Source organism: Desmodus rotundus, chromosome 10 (genome assembly GCF_022682495.2).
Source record: "Desmodus rotundus isolate HL8 chromosome 10, HLdesRot8A.1, whole genome shotgun sequence".
NCBI classification, from domain to species: Eukaryota; Metazoa; Chordata; class Mammalia; order Chiroptera; family Phyllostomidae; genus Desmodus; species Desmodus rotundus.
Genome location: NC_071396.1, coordinates 24,013,846 through 24,028,034, shown reverse-complemented (window position 1 = coordinate 24,028,034; position 14,189 = coordinate 24,013,846). Strand labels below are relative to the sequence as shown.

The window sequence follows — 14,189 nt, the reverse complement described above, 5'->3', positions numbered from 1 at the left end:
CCAATTAAAAGGCAAGGCTTGTCAGATTAGATTTCCAACAAAGGAAGATTTAACTATATACTCTCTAAAAGAAACCCACTTAAAATACAGACACGCACTTATGTTAGAAGTAAAATAATAGAAAAACGTCTTACTGTGCAAACTCCTACTACAATAAAGCTAATTACAGTTTCAAAGAAGAAGCACGATCTGGAAAAAAGACAAACCTTCCATACTATAAAAAAATAAATTCAACAGGAATATATTACAATTCTAATTATGTGTGCTCCCCAAAATAGAGATTCAGAACGCATGGAGCAAAAACTAATAAAACTGAAAGGAAAAACAGACAAAACCTCCAACAGACAAAAGTACAAGGAAAAATAAACAAGAATGTCAACTGCAGACTTCAACGCTCTTTGCTCAGTAACTGATACACCATTCAGCACGGGTATGGAGGAGCGGGCAGCCCTGGGAAAGCCCTAGAGGCTCTCACAGGAAGGCGCAAACATCTGAAAGGGCCCTCTTGCAGCTGTGGGATGGACTGCGGGGAACAGAGGCCTCGGTTCAGATTCTGTTGTAATGGGGGGGGGGGCACAGACAAAGGAAGAATAGGAAGGTGCACGTGAAAGATAATCTAGAGAAAAAAACTGGAGAGTGAAGAGTGTGTTTAAAGTTTCCTATTGAGAAATGGATAGAAATTGGGAAACCAAAGAAAGTGAGTGTTAGCTTAATGGTTATAGCAAAAAATAAGCCTAAATCCTTTAATTAAACATGAACACGTACATAAATTTGCTGCGAACTGTTTGGTATGTATTGTAATCTTCCCCTTTGTCCCAGCTGCAACATGTTATTACTAAAGCTTTCAAAACTACATCAAAATAAGTGGAATATTTCCCATAAAAATTATTTTAAGTTGACTTCTCCTTGAATATATAATAAAATTCTTCAAATGTTATATATATATTTTTGGTACTTATATAATATTTCTTATATAAAATATAAATTATTTCTCACGCAGGGAATAAAAGGAATTGGAGGAAAAATACTTGCTACTACTCAACTTCCCCCATCCCATGGCGGACATCCATAATTCCTCTTTAAAATTCAAGAATCCAGTGGAGTCCTAATAATCATGCTCCAACAAAGGCTCCAGGAAGCCACTCTCCACCTATCAGATTTGGCACAAGATGGGACCATTTGCCACTGGGCCAGGTGACCTCTCTCCTAGATCAAGGTGCTTTCTGAATAGCTGACTGAGGACAGGTTTATAAGTAAATAAGCAAGTAAGTTCTGGTGTATTTTTACCATGGAAGACTACGAAGTCGTTAAGAAGGAGTGTCAAGATACAAAGTTACCTCGAAGCTATTGTAACTGAAAACATCCAACAGAGGGCTCCATTTTCATCCGTACGAAGAGGCAGACATCAAAAAGTCTCACAACAAAGTGCATGGAGGTACTGGATAAAATAAAGCTTAATGCATGACCGAGTTGGCTAGAAAATAAAGGAAATTCTCTGAAGCAGTAAAAACAAACAGGAACAAGGCTCCAGAAGGAGTTAGCAGCCTTGGGGGCATCCTACAACTTTTCTTTGAAAAGCCATACAGGAAAATTTGAACAGGCCCAGGATCCTCCTGGGTGCCCCCAAAGACAATCCCTCAATGGAGAGAACACTGAAAAGCACCACCCCACTACGAGAGTCACTGAGGAAGTGTGTCCTTCCACTCGGTGGCCCTGGGTAAAAGGAGAAACCCTCTCACGTAAGAATCCATCCCCCCGGGTGGGCGATGGCACTGTACGAAGCCTCAATGTGCAATCAGGGACCCTCAACCACAAGGCAAGAAGGAATTTTAAAATAGTTCTTGGTTGGCAGTGCCCTCTGATGTTGAGCCAAGACAAATAATAGAAATAGAAATAGAAAAACATAAAACAGTCTGAGAGAAATTGAGTTTACAAACAAAACAAAGATGGCAGCAGAGCGCGGTTGCCAAGGCAGTAAAGGAAGGTAAGGAAGGCCCAAGGCATCCAGACTGCTGAAAGGAATTTCCTCGCGACCCAGGGTTTTATAATTAGCAAACCTATCTCCCCAAAACAAGCCTGATGGGTATTTTCACACAGAAAAAAAAAAGAGGTTTTCAATCCAGAGTTTCATACCAAGGAACTTTTAAGGAGTGTACTTTAGAAAGAAAAAAAAAAATCATCACAGAAAGAAGGCATAAGATAAAGGTATGGTGAGCAAAGAAAATGGTATTGGTTATAAAAAAAATGTACAATAATTTTAAAACACTGGCAAAGAATATGGTATAAACAGGTGAGGTTAGAGTTAAAGCCTTCTAAAGACTTCTAGTGTTTTAAACCTTATATTGTGAAAGAATTGTGTTAAGATGCCAAAGGCATACATTCAAAGAATAAAGATACGGAACATAATTTTAAAAAATAGTAGAGGGTGGAAATCGAATAAGAAGAAAATCTAAAAATCCATCTGTGGCAATCTGTTTACAAAGATGGCTAAAGTAATTCTTTACATGCTTCCAATCGTGCTCATTTGCAATAAAACATTCCCGCGCTGCCGCGCTACATCACACTGACGGTACAGGTCCGTGCAGTGCAGCCAGATAAAGAAATGGAAGGAAAAGGAAACTGAGAAATGAAACATCCATTGTCTGCAGGGATGCCCAAAGAGAAAACTCCTTAAAAATCCACTAAGTGCTACTATATTAATAAGAGTTCAGCAAGCTTCTAGGATACAACAGATTGATACAATAGTTATTTGAATTTTACACATCTTCAAAGAATAATAGTAAATGTAATTCACAAAATGTATTAGAGCAAGAAATAAGGTCTTTAGGGGTACAACTATAAAAGTTATCTGAAGACCTTAATAAAAACTTGTAAGATTATTTAGGCGGACATTAAAGGAGGCATGAATAAATGTCAGTTTTTATCATGTTTCTAGATAAAAAGCTTTAGTATCATAAAAATGTCAGTTATTCCCAAGCTGACCCACAGACTCTTTGTAATTGTGTCCAACTTCTAGTAGATATTTTTTGGTATAACTTGATAGCTTGATTCTAAAATGAGAATATAGAAGAATTAATTAGACACGGAAAAATAAATTACCAAGAAGAGGCATAACTCTACTAAAGGAGACAAGAATTTAATCTCACCACATTTCAAAACTTACTAGGAGGCCACGTGAAATAAGAAAGTGACAGGTTTTGTTCTGAGGATAAGTAATGGAAATAGGCTGAAGCAAAAGTAAAGGAAACAACCAAACTTACATATATTAAAAATTTACAAATGACAGAAATGGCACTGCATTTTAGAATAGAAAGGATGGCATATTCATTACACGGTACTAAACAACTAAAACAACATCTATGTAAAAAAATAAATTTCATTTTTGCAGACTATATATAAAACTCAAATATTTACATGCACAAAATCAGATAGATTGAAGAATTTTAATGTAAAAGCAAAACCAAGACATCTTCACAGAAAAATAGAGGGCAGTGTATTTATAAACTTATAGTGGGGAAAGCGTTCTTAAATAAGGCAAACATTAAGGAAAAAGGTCGATAAAATTTGCCACGTGGAAATACAGACCTTCTGTTTATCAATTGCCAACATAAGAAAAATGAAGAGGCAAGGTCCAAAGTGGGAGAAGGGTTTGTAATAATTTAACTATGTTTTCCTATCCTGAATATGTAAAAATTACTGGTTTTTCAGTAACTAAAAGACAAATCAACTAGTCAAAAGACTCAACAGGTAGTTCACAAAAGAGGAAAAACTATAAACATGTGAAAATACACCTGTTTCCATAAATAATCAGAAAAATGCAAATTAAAACTGTAATAGGATACTATCTTTTTCTTTATGCTCACAGTGTATTGGGGTATTTTTGGGAGTACCATTTTAAATATTAGATTAGTCAATCTAAGAACCAAATACTGTCAAGCATGTGATACATTGAAATTCTACTGGTATAAGTACAGCTTGCAACGAATCACTGTTTAACAATTTGGCTTTACCATGAGGCGAAGGATTCACAGACCCTATGGCCCAGCAAATCTTTGTTCTCCTAGGTTTGCACCACACAAAAAGAACAGCCATGTACACTGGGGGTATTTTTCCTTTTAACTAAAAAAGGGAATAATAGGAGAAGTAAATTGCAGTGTAGTATATACCTACAATGAAGTCAACACTAACAACACACAGGCACAGGCATAAACATGAAAGAATCTCAAGAACAATGTTCAGTGGAGATAAAAGCAAGTCACACAAGAGTTCAGTTACAATTTCACTTCTATGAAGTTCATAAACTTGCAAAACTAATAAAATGTTTACCATTTATATTTTTGGCAAAACTATAGAGAAAGTATAAAGATCAGAGAGGAAATAGATAGAATAGAAATTTAAAAAATAAAAAAAAAATCAATGAAACTAAGAGCTGGTTTTTTGAAAAGATAACAAAATTAACAAACCTTTAGCCAAACTCAATGAGAAGAAAAGAGCCCAAATATATAAAATGAAAGGTTAGAACCAACACTATGGAAATACAAAGAATCATTCAAGACTACTATGAACAATTATATAATGACAAATTTGACAACCTAGAAGAAATGGATAAATTGCTAGAAGCATATAACCTTCCAAGTCTGAGCCAGGAAGAAATAGCAATTACTAGTAAGGAAATTAAAGCATTAATAAAAAAAAACTCCCAACAAATACAACTCCAGGACCAGACAGTTTAACAAGTGAATTCTACCAAACATTTAAAGAATTAATACCTAGAGTTCTTAAACTTAAAAAATCAAAGAGAAGGAAATGCTTCTGAACTAACTCTATGAAGACAGTATTTACCCTGATACCCAAATCAGACGAAAACAGTACAAGTCAAGAAAATCAAAGGCTAGCATCCTTCATGAACACTGATATGTCCAAAGTGCAACTTGGATTCAAAGAGAAAGAGGAAGAGGAGGGCGTGTGCCAAGTTTTGAGAGAAATATTAGCAAAGCATGATGCTCTCTCATGGTCCCATTTGTCTCGTCTTCCTCACTGCCTTGAATCAGCAACTTAAAAAGCAAGAAACACAAAGAAAATCGAACAAAAACTAGAAATAAATACTCAATCACCATCTAGAGATGACCGATTAGTTTTCCTCATAACACACGCACAAAACTACAATCATCACACATGCTGACCTAAGTTAGAGATGGCTAAACTCTAGCGACTCTGATTGAAGAGTTAAACACTTACACATCAGATACAGTCGTCCCGCAATACCTTCCAGAACTGTGGCAGAGTTGTGCCCTTCCGCTTCCTCACTTTTCTTAAATATTTAATGCTCATAAAATTGACGTTTGCCCATGCCAACCCCCCAGAATGGGGCGTTAAGAACGCTTTTCCTACTATAAGTAACAATGAATATTATCCACCCATGAACAGGTACCACCAGAATGATTCCCTCCCTTCTGAAACTCTTCCTGACTCTGGCTGCCACGATGCCAACAGCCTCTGTTGGTTTTTTCTGACTTGTCTAAATCCTAACATCTGTGGGGGCTTCTGTGTCCACACCGGAAGTGTCCCCCTCCCCCAGAAGTCCACCCCAGGTCTGTTTTTCTTCCCTTCCTAGGTGACCACACCCACACAATAATGATGTTTCTTATATGATGTCCAATCCCACATCTAGAAATTCCATCTGAGTTTCAAAATAAAACTTCGCTATTCATTCAAAAAATGAGTTAAGGCCTAAAGAAAATTTCAATGCCTGGTTTCCAAAATACAGATGCAGAATATGATATAATAATAATAAGCCAGATATAATGTGAACAACTATATGGGTGATACGCATCAACATTTCAGATATGAAATCCAGCAAATTATTTGACTTCTTTTTTAATGAGTCATAGAATTAAGGGCTCCTTTCTTCCCACAAACAAAAAAATCCTTTTTTTTTTTTTTTTTTACCTACATCGTTTTCTAAAATTACACATTCTTGATCCTAAAACCACACTGAATGGAAAAAGCAAGGCTCATTTTTATGCACCGTTAGAGTGGAGTGAGTTTACAGGGTCCTCTAACATGTCACTACAGGAGCGTGAGGTCAGTCAAAGGACTGTTTGGGAATCAGTGAACCTATTTGTCACTGGAAGTCACGAGGCCCTGAAAATTTGGGAGTGACAAGCACTTTGATTTATGAATCTATTTCATACTACATTTCACGTTTCATGTTCCATTTCAATCTTCATGATTATATTCAATGATTAAATAGTGTTTTTCCACCCCCAAAAAGAGCGGTGCTTAAGGTTTAATTAAATGCCAGTGTGTCTCATTCATTTCAAACATCGTTAATGACACCTGAACAACCTAGAAAGCCGTAGCCTAAGAGAGGACAAAGGGGCACTTGGCCTCAGTCTCAGGTCATGCCAGGTTCCACGGGAATTCCGGAACAGCAAGGATTGTCGCAAAGCATTGCACAACGCAAATCTGATCTGATCTACGGAAGAGATGGAACATTCCAGAAGTAAAATGTTCTGAGTAGTGAATGCGTGGAAACGATTCTAAGTTTCAATGATTTCAAATAGCCAGACTTTTAACAGGTTTCCTTCTCTTTACACAAATTGTTTCTTTAATATCTTCTGAAAATTTTTCATCTCTGCCTAACTCAAAGGAAGATAGAAAAAGCCAATGACATAATATTGGTAAAGTTTTTGTTTTTAATTTTATTTTTTTCCATCACCACTTATCCTCCCTAGGCTCCTTGGGAAAAAAATGGTGTTAAGTATCGAGAGGAACGCATGCATCCTTTACAAAACAGCATATAATGTTTTGAAGATCTGAAAAACATCAATATAGTCTATCTGGGGATCAAGTTGAACTGAGGTCATAGCAGAGCTAAAACTTAGAAGGATATCTCAGAGCTATTTTAACCAATATCTATTATACTTACTGTCATTACAGAAAAATGGTAACAATGAATATTATTCACAAAATAGCATGTTTAGCAAATTGCTAGTCTCTCGCAACGGTATGACTCATGATTAAACATAATCTATTTTTCTAGGATGTCAATCCTTTTTAAACCAATGAGTATGTTTTCTTAAAAAAAACCAAAAAACCTTCTCCCCCTCTGCTGAAAAGGGAGGGAAGTGCGAAACATCGCTGCAGAATTTACCTTGAACAATAAACCGCTCCATGTTTTCTTTGAAGGGCTGGATGTGCTCCGCTGAGGATACCTGGTACACTTTCCCCGCTTCGACCTCACAGGCTGCAATCAGAGAGACACTGTTTACAACGCTGCTGATGGAGCAGGAAAAACAACTGCAAAACCGTATTCGCTAATGTCAGCATATCTGGTTACCCACAGTCGTCGACATATGTTCTACATATATGTTGGAAGCGTCCAAACACTGATGTGGGAAGCCCATAATCAAGACTTCATTTGAGGGGATTGTAAATTCTTAAGGCTCTGTGGCTCCAGCTCAGTCACTTCCAAAGTGTGTCAACTTAACCTCTGAGCCTCGGGCTCATCTGGAGAGTGGGCGTGAGGCCGGCACCTGCCTCTCAGTGTCGTTATGAGGATCAGATCAGTTAACAGATGGAAAGTGTTCAGAGAGTGCCTGGCACACAGTTATTATTTCCTATCATCATCATCATCATCATCATCAATGACTTCTAATACAAGTTTATCCCCAGTGGAAGTTGAAATTTCTGAAAGAGAACAAATAGTAACTACGGTGCTAATGTTAGGAGAGCAACCAATAAATATGGAGCTTCATGCCAAGTCAGGACCTTTTTACCTATCATTTAACTTCATATCTAGAGTAAGTCAGTAAAGGGGACACTATGAACTCATTACAGCTGCAGAGAGGAAGTCGCAGAGAGGACACCAATTTGTTCAAGGCTCTACGCACACTAAGCAGCAGATTCACAGGTGAAAGCCCAATCTGACTCCAAACTGCATCCTCTTCCCAGACCTGTGCCATCCTAAGTGCCTGGGTAGCCTACCGATCTCCCCGGGGTTAATTAAGAAGTATTTCTATGAAAATGTCTGAAGAATTTTCAGCCACTATGGTGGCAGTGAGCAACGTCAGCCTGAAAAAAAATAATTCAACGCTGAAAAGCACGTATTTGAAGGACACGACTTAGGGCAGATGCACGCATGTCTGACTCAGGGAAACACACTGCCCCTGCAATTCTTAAGGTAAGGTTGCCAATTCTTCGAGGAAACTTTGTCATTGCACCCTTGAAAATATTTTCTTTATCTTATAAAACCGTATTTCCCTGTTCCCTCCCCTCCAGGTCATTAGCTTTTCTAAGCATGAGAATACAGGACGGCTGGATTTTGTTAACACGTTCCCCCCATCCAATGGAGAACCCAGCTCAGTGTAGGAAAATTTAAAACCAGTCACGCACATCTAGGGCTCTCTCCGCCCATCTTCCCTGCACTCCCCCTCTCTCCTGCGCAGTCTCTCACTGTCCAATCCACATCTCTAGCCCGGGTATCTCATAGCCTCAGAGTCATATGTCAAACTTCTGCAGATACCAAGCACTCAGTACTTTCAACGCAGAACTCACAGCTGCCATCTCTGGACTTGCTACCGCCATTACTCTATTCTCCCTCTGTCGGTGGTACCATCATCACCCAATCTAAATAACTCAAACCGAACCAGGAGTGTTATTCTTGACTCTCTCCTTTTATCCCAACATCCTACAGATATCACCTCCTAAATGCTTCTTAAGCCAGCCTAGCCTCTCCATCCCTGCCCTATTCTGGTACAAAGGCCCTCACTGTTTTTACAGGGGCTACTGTTAAAACCTCTTAACTGGGCTTCCTGCCTCACATCCTCTACCAACCCTTGCTCCTTCTCACAGCCTGAAAAGCCATCCAGAAGAGATCTGAGCCATTGTGTAAAAGTGTTCAATGACCTCTACCTGCATGGCCACATCCTGAGTAGAGGAACAATTTTAAAGCCTTAATATGAAGTGCGGCACTTTCCACAGTCTAGGGCTCACCGAACGCTCAAATCGTCTATGCCTACGGATAGTTTTTGCAGACTCAGTGCACAGCCTCAGCGCCACACCCGCGTTCACGTTGGCTCCTCTACCTGAGTGCTCCTCCCCTTACTCCCACCCCCTAACTCACCGATTCCCACTGGTACTTCATGCCTGACCGCAGTTGTAGCTGCCCCTACGAAGTATTCCCGTTTTCCATTCCCTGCCACCTGTCTCCAGGAAGGATTGGCTGTCCCTCCTTCATGATCCCACGGCACCGTGTGCATTTAGACTTAAAGATATTACTTGTTTTTATGTGCCAAGGACTCTACATGGATAGTTTACATGTGTTCGTTCAGACACCGGCCAACAAACCCTTTGAAGCACACTAGTAATACTGCTCTTCCTTTCCATCGGGGAAAACTGAAGTGCAGAGAGACTGGCTACATTACGCAGCGTGTAAGTCGAGGATATGGGATGCAGTAACAACTACCACTTTGTACTGAAGTCATTTGCAGTTGTGTCTTCTGTTCCCCTAGACTGAGCGTCTGAGAGAGAGGCAATCCAATTCCCATGTGTATTCCCAGTACCTGAATTTTCGTTGTTGGATGGGTTAGTGGCTGGGTAAATGGCTAGTGAAGTAGAAATAACATTCCAGGTTTGGGAATCTCACAGCTATGGTTTAAATTCCAGTCTGCTCTCCCACTGAACGACCCTTGCGATTTGGGGTTAGTTATCAAACCTCTCGGGATCTTTGTTTTCTTATCTAACCGGTTTAATAAAATCTCTACCATTAGTGTGACTATCAGCTAAATGACGTGGAAAATCCTTGTAACCAAACTTGGATCCATGTAAGTAGGGGCGTAAAAATGGGTAACTATTGATGCTGTTGTCTGTATACAACCAGGTGTAGTTTAGCTTAGAGAAGACGAAGATGAAGTCACAGGGCTGCTTTCAAAGAGCTGGAGTGTGGGCCCAGAGACAAGAGGGTGTGGACTTCACTCCATGTTGATTCCAAGGAAGGTGGAGGCTAAACCAGCAGAAGGAAGGGATTTCTGTGCTAAGTACAGCGAATGGCTACTGTTTTGGGAATTCCCACAGTGAAGCAAGCAGCCCTGTGAGGTGGTGAGCACCTCATCACCAGTACTACTCAGAAAAGGGGAGACTACTAGTCAGAAACGTGGTAAAAAGTGGGGCCGGTGAGAAGACGCTCGCGGCCAGCTTCCTTTCGCATGCATCCCTTACAAAAACAGCCCCATGTAGTTGGAAACACTGTGTTTATTGATGGCTATCGATGTATTTTTGAAGATGTGCCTGATAATACCCTAATTTGGGGGGTTTTCTAAAAGTATATAAATTAGTATATAAGAGGGGACAAGATACATCAGTTACAGGAGACAGGGTAGATTTATCAGCCCTTCTATCATTTCAATGAGTTACGTCTGGCAAAATCACATGAAGAAATATTCCCAAGGGTCTCTGAGTACTTTCTAACTGCTATCCAACCTATTCCTGTATGAGACAGATACTGACTGACCACCTACTGCGCTCAAGGTGCTATTCCAGACCCTGTGACAACTGCCGGGAACAGAGGTGCTGTGGAAAAACCCAAGTCCTCAGGAAGCTTGCCTTATTCCACGTAGTTTTTAATTATTTTTCAATCCCAATGAGAAAAGGAAAACACTAGTAGCCCAGTGTCTGGTAGCTTAGGCCAGCATGGGGGAAGAGGGGAAATTCAGTCTCTAACCTGGTATGACTTTCAATCCTTAAAAGCCTGAGGTGAGAAGGATTAATATTTTGACTATTGGTGACAATTGTTTAATTTGCCACTTTTTATTCGAAAATGGAAGTAAAAACTGTCCTTCCCTTCATGATGCTACACCGCGGGCCTGGAGAGCTATGAAGCTACAGGAACACCCTAGCAGTAGACACGCGCCAAACTGAACCCAATGGGTCTGGTGCCTCAAAGGGCGACTGCACGGGTTAGGGAAGCAGACCTGGATTGCAGACTAGCCATGCCAAAGTCTCCCAAGATGTGCCAACATTTCTCTAGGCCTTCATTTTTACTTAGGAACCTTTAAACAAAAAGTATACAGCGGATTTCAAAAAAAAAAAAAAAGGTAGGATAAAATATTTTAACAAGGAAAAATAATATTTTAAATTAAGTTTCATTTTGTTTTATAAATGTCCTTGGCCCATTCATATAAACTGTATTCTTAATAAAAATGCAAGCAAAAACGATTCTTTTCTATTTCTTCCATCTTTTCCCTTTTACGTATAGATTTTCTTGTACACACGGGGAACCACGTAGAATTTTAGATCCAAAAAACCTCTCAGGTCCTTTACTGGCAGCCCCACCTTATTTCCATCCTCCTTCCAGAAGGCCACACGAGGTGCTTGTCAGGTATCTGGGTTTTTTTCCTAGTGATGTGCATTCATATCTCTCCCAGGCAGTTTTTTCCTTACTAAAATACTCTAATTATTCTATTTCTCACCTGTATAATGAGTAGAAATCAATCTCTCAATCTCCCCCCCCCCAGTATACCCTTGTGGAATGACATATCTGGAGTTTGCTTTTAAAATATTTCAGAAAGATTCACATAACGACTTGTATAATTAAAAAGTAAAAAAAAAAAATTAAGTCCACCACCGATAGTTTGGATCTTTAGTGAGTCACAAAATTACACTCTCTTTGAGGACAGACGAGAACATTCATCTTTATTTACTCACTTCACTTTTTTTTTTTTTTGCTAGTACTTGGAACATTTCCTCGCAGGCAACAGGCACTCAACAATTATCAGTGGAATAAATGGAAGAACCAATTGGATTCTCCTGTCAATGTGAACTTCTTATCAATTTGGAAAATGTCATATATACTGAAATTTCCCCATGCTTTATACATGCTATTCATCCACTTGAAATACTCTTACCGTGTATGATCAGTTGTTGACCTTGGACTTACCAATCTATACACAACTACTGCAGCGAGGTTTAACTCTCACCCTAAGCCAGGAGGGTCGCTCATCTTGTTGAACTTTGTGTCTCCCTATTCTACAGAACATGTGTGGATGAAATAAAGTAACAGGAAAGATTTCAGTAAAATAGATCTGGATTCAAGGTTGGTTCTACGAATAGCTATGTGATCTTGAGCTAGTCCTGAAATTATCTGAGCCCCAACTTCCTCAAGTAGAAATTGGGGTGATGAAGGCAGGGCAGCTGAGCATTAAGTGCTGACCTAACTTTTAAGAAGCTCTCAAAAAATGACAGCAGTCAATGCTACTGTCTTATTACATTTATTTGTTTACATGTATTTATCTCTGATTATAATTTGTATTCCCTGAAGTCAAGGACCGTGCGTTCATTTCTGTGTGCCTCGTGTTTGAGATAGAGAGGAAGCACTAAGACTTTGTGTGGAAAAAAAATGTACTTTCAACTATGCCAATGACCGTGACTTTCCTTAATCTGGATATAAAGCGTCCAGGGGTGGGTCACATATAATACCATGTAAATCTTAAGCCAAGCGCACCAAATCCCAATACAAATTACAAAGGTGTTCACTGTGATGTATAACAAGTGCAATTATTTGTGGAAGACTTTATTCATTACATTCAGAAGGAAATACCTATTGGATAACTCTAAAAACAAAAGGTAAATTCTAGAGTTTGTATGTACTTATGTATGTATACTTCTTACATATGCACTTACATATTCAATACTACATATAAATATGTTGAATAAGGAAATTTACAAGATTGAGCCCCATTCTTCTCTTATCTGTCGTGCACTTTGGTGCCTAACATCATCCTGGCTACTACTTATCACCTTTAAAATTGGCATGTGACTACGTGAATTTTATCTTTTAAAAAATACCAAACACTGAAATCTCACAAACTTGAAGGGTCATTTAGTAACATTATTAAAAACATAACATAAGATAGAGTTCTTGGAAAATTGTGTTACCATTAAATTCAAATATTTAAAAAAAATAGTGTTAAAGGCTGTTGGCATAACTGAGTAATTCCAAACATGTAGACTTTTGTTTAATTTAAAGACCTTCCTAATCCAAAAAGATTTTGTATTGTGTCCAAGGGCTGATACTGGAAAGTATGAGTGAGGCCCCCAAATGAAAAGAAAACTCTAGCTAGTGGATAGGAAGAACAAAAGTCTCTCATGTGTTCCCACTGGAAAATGGGTTCCAATTTTAGGTGTAACTTGAAAAGTCATTGGCATTTACTCTGTAACTTTTAACATGTTGGCATGTGCCTCTGCAAATCCCCATTTAGGTAGCCCACCTTTACCAACGTCCCTTACACAGCAAGTTCATGCAAACAGCGTCACTGGAGAGGAATATTTTAGCTGGGTATAGAAGGATCAGTTGGCATTTGCAATTGAAAATGAAAGAAGAAGTAACTGCAGGACCTTGGGCATGGAGAATGAAACATTCCCTTGGAGAGTAACCACAAATGGCTTTAATCCCACGGTGACTGTGTATTATGTATTTGAAGACTATGCTTTTGTGTGATAATTTGCTTATACAGGGTCTCTGTGAGAAATAGTATCTTGTGGCTTTGAATGAATCTAAGTTGGCTATTGCACAAAAAGAAAACATTTTTGCACAATGTACTTTGTAATACAATCATGAATTTATAAAACAAATCTTAAATTGAAATGTCAGAGAACTAATTGTCTCTGATTAACTATGGTTTTTACAAGGAAGTTGGGTCAGAAAAGTATGCAACTGGGGAAAATAAGAAAGTACAACTTTACTGCTTTTTTCTAGAATGAGTAAATGGCATCACATCTTAGAATTAAATGACTAATGGCATGATTTTCTTCTCATAAACTCTCCCATCCACAAGACAAAGCTACTACTGAATTAATGAAAAGCCTAAGAATCCTGAGAAATGGTCACCGGAAGCCAGTACAAGCACACTACATACTGGTCTGTGGGAGGGAAGATCAATGAGAAGGACACTGGAAGCTTGTTGACTTTGGGAAAAAAATGCCACAAATCAAAACGTTTTTTTTCAAAGCTGATGTAAAGAAATGTAAGCATCTCAAACAGAAAAGCATTACAGTAGCCAACATAGCGTTGCCTAGATGGAAATTATGAAGTGATACAATTTTTTAAAGAAGTACTTACATAGTACCTCATACACAGAGACATCTAAATAATTACTTTATGCCACCCTCACTACCCCTAAAAACTAGAA

The 14,189-nt window shown here is 38.8% G+C and overlaps 1 protein-coding gene across 2 annotated transcripts in view; it reads right to left on the bottom strand.

The window, feature by feature from the left end:
- Window positions 1–14,189, bottom strand: part of FMN2 (formin 2) — a 266,913-nt gene that overhangs the window by 72,721 nt on the left and 180,003 nt on the right. For both annotated transcript variants that reach the window (XM_053912937.2, XM_053912938.1), the window contains one exon: window positions 7,157–7,249. In XM_053912937.2, the coding sequence (XP_053768912.1) occupies window positions 7,157–7,249 (93 nt within the window). The remainder of the gene's footprint in view (window positions 1–7,156; window positions 7,250–14,189) is intronic.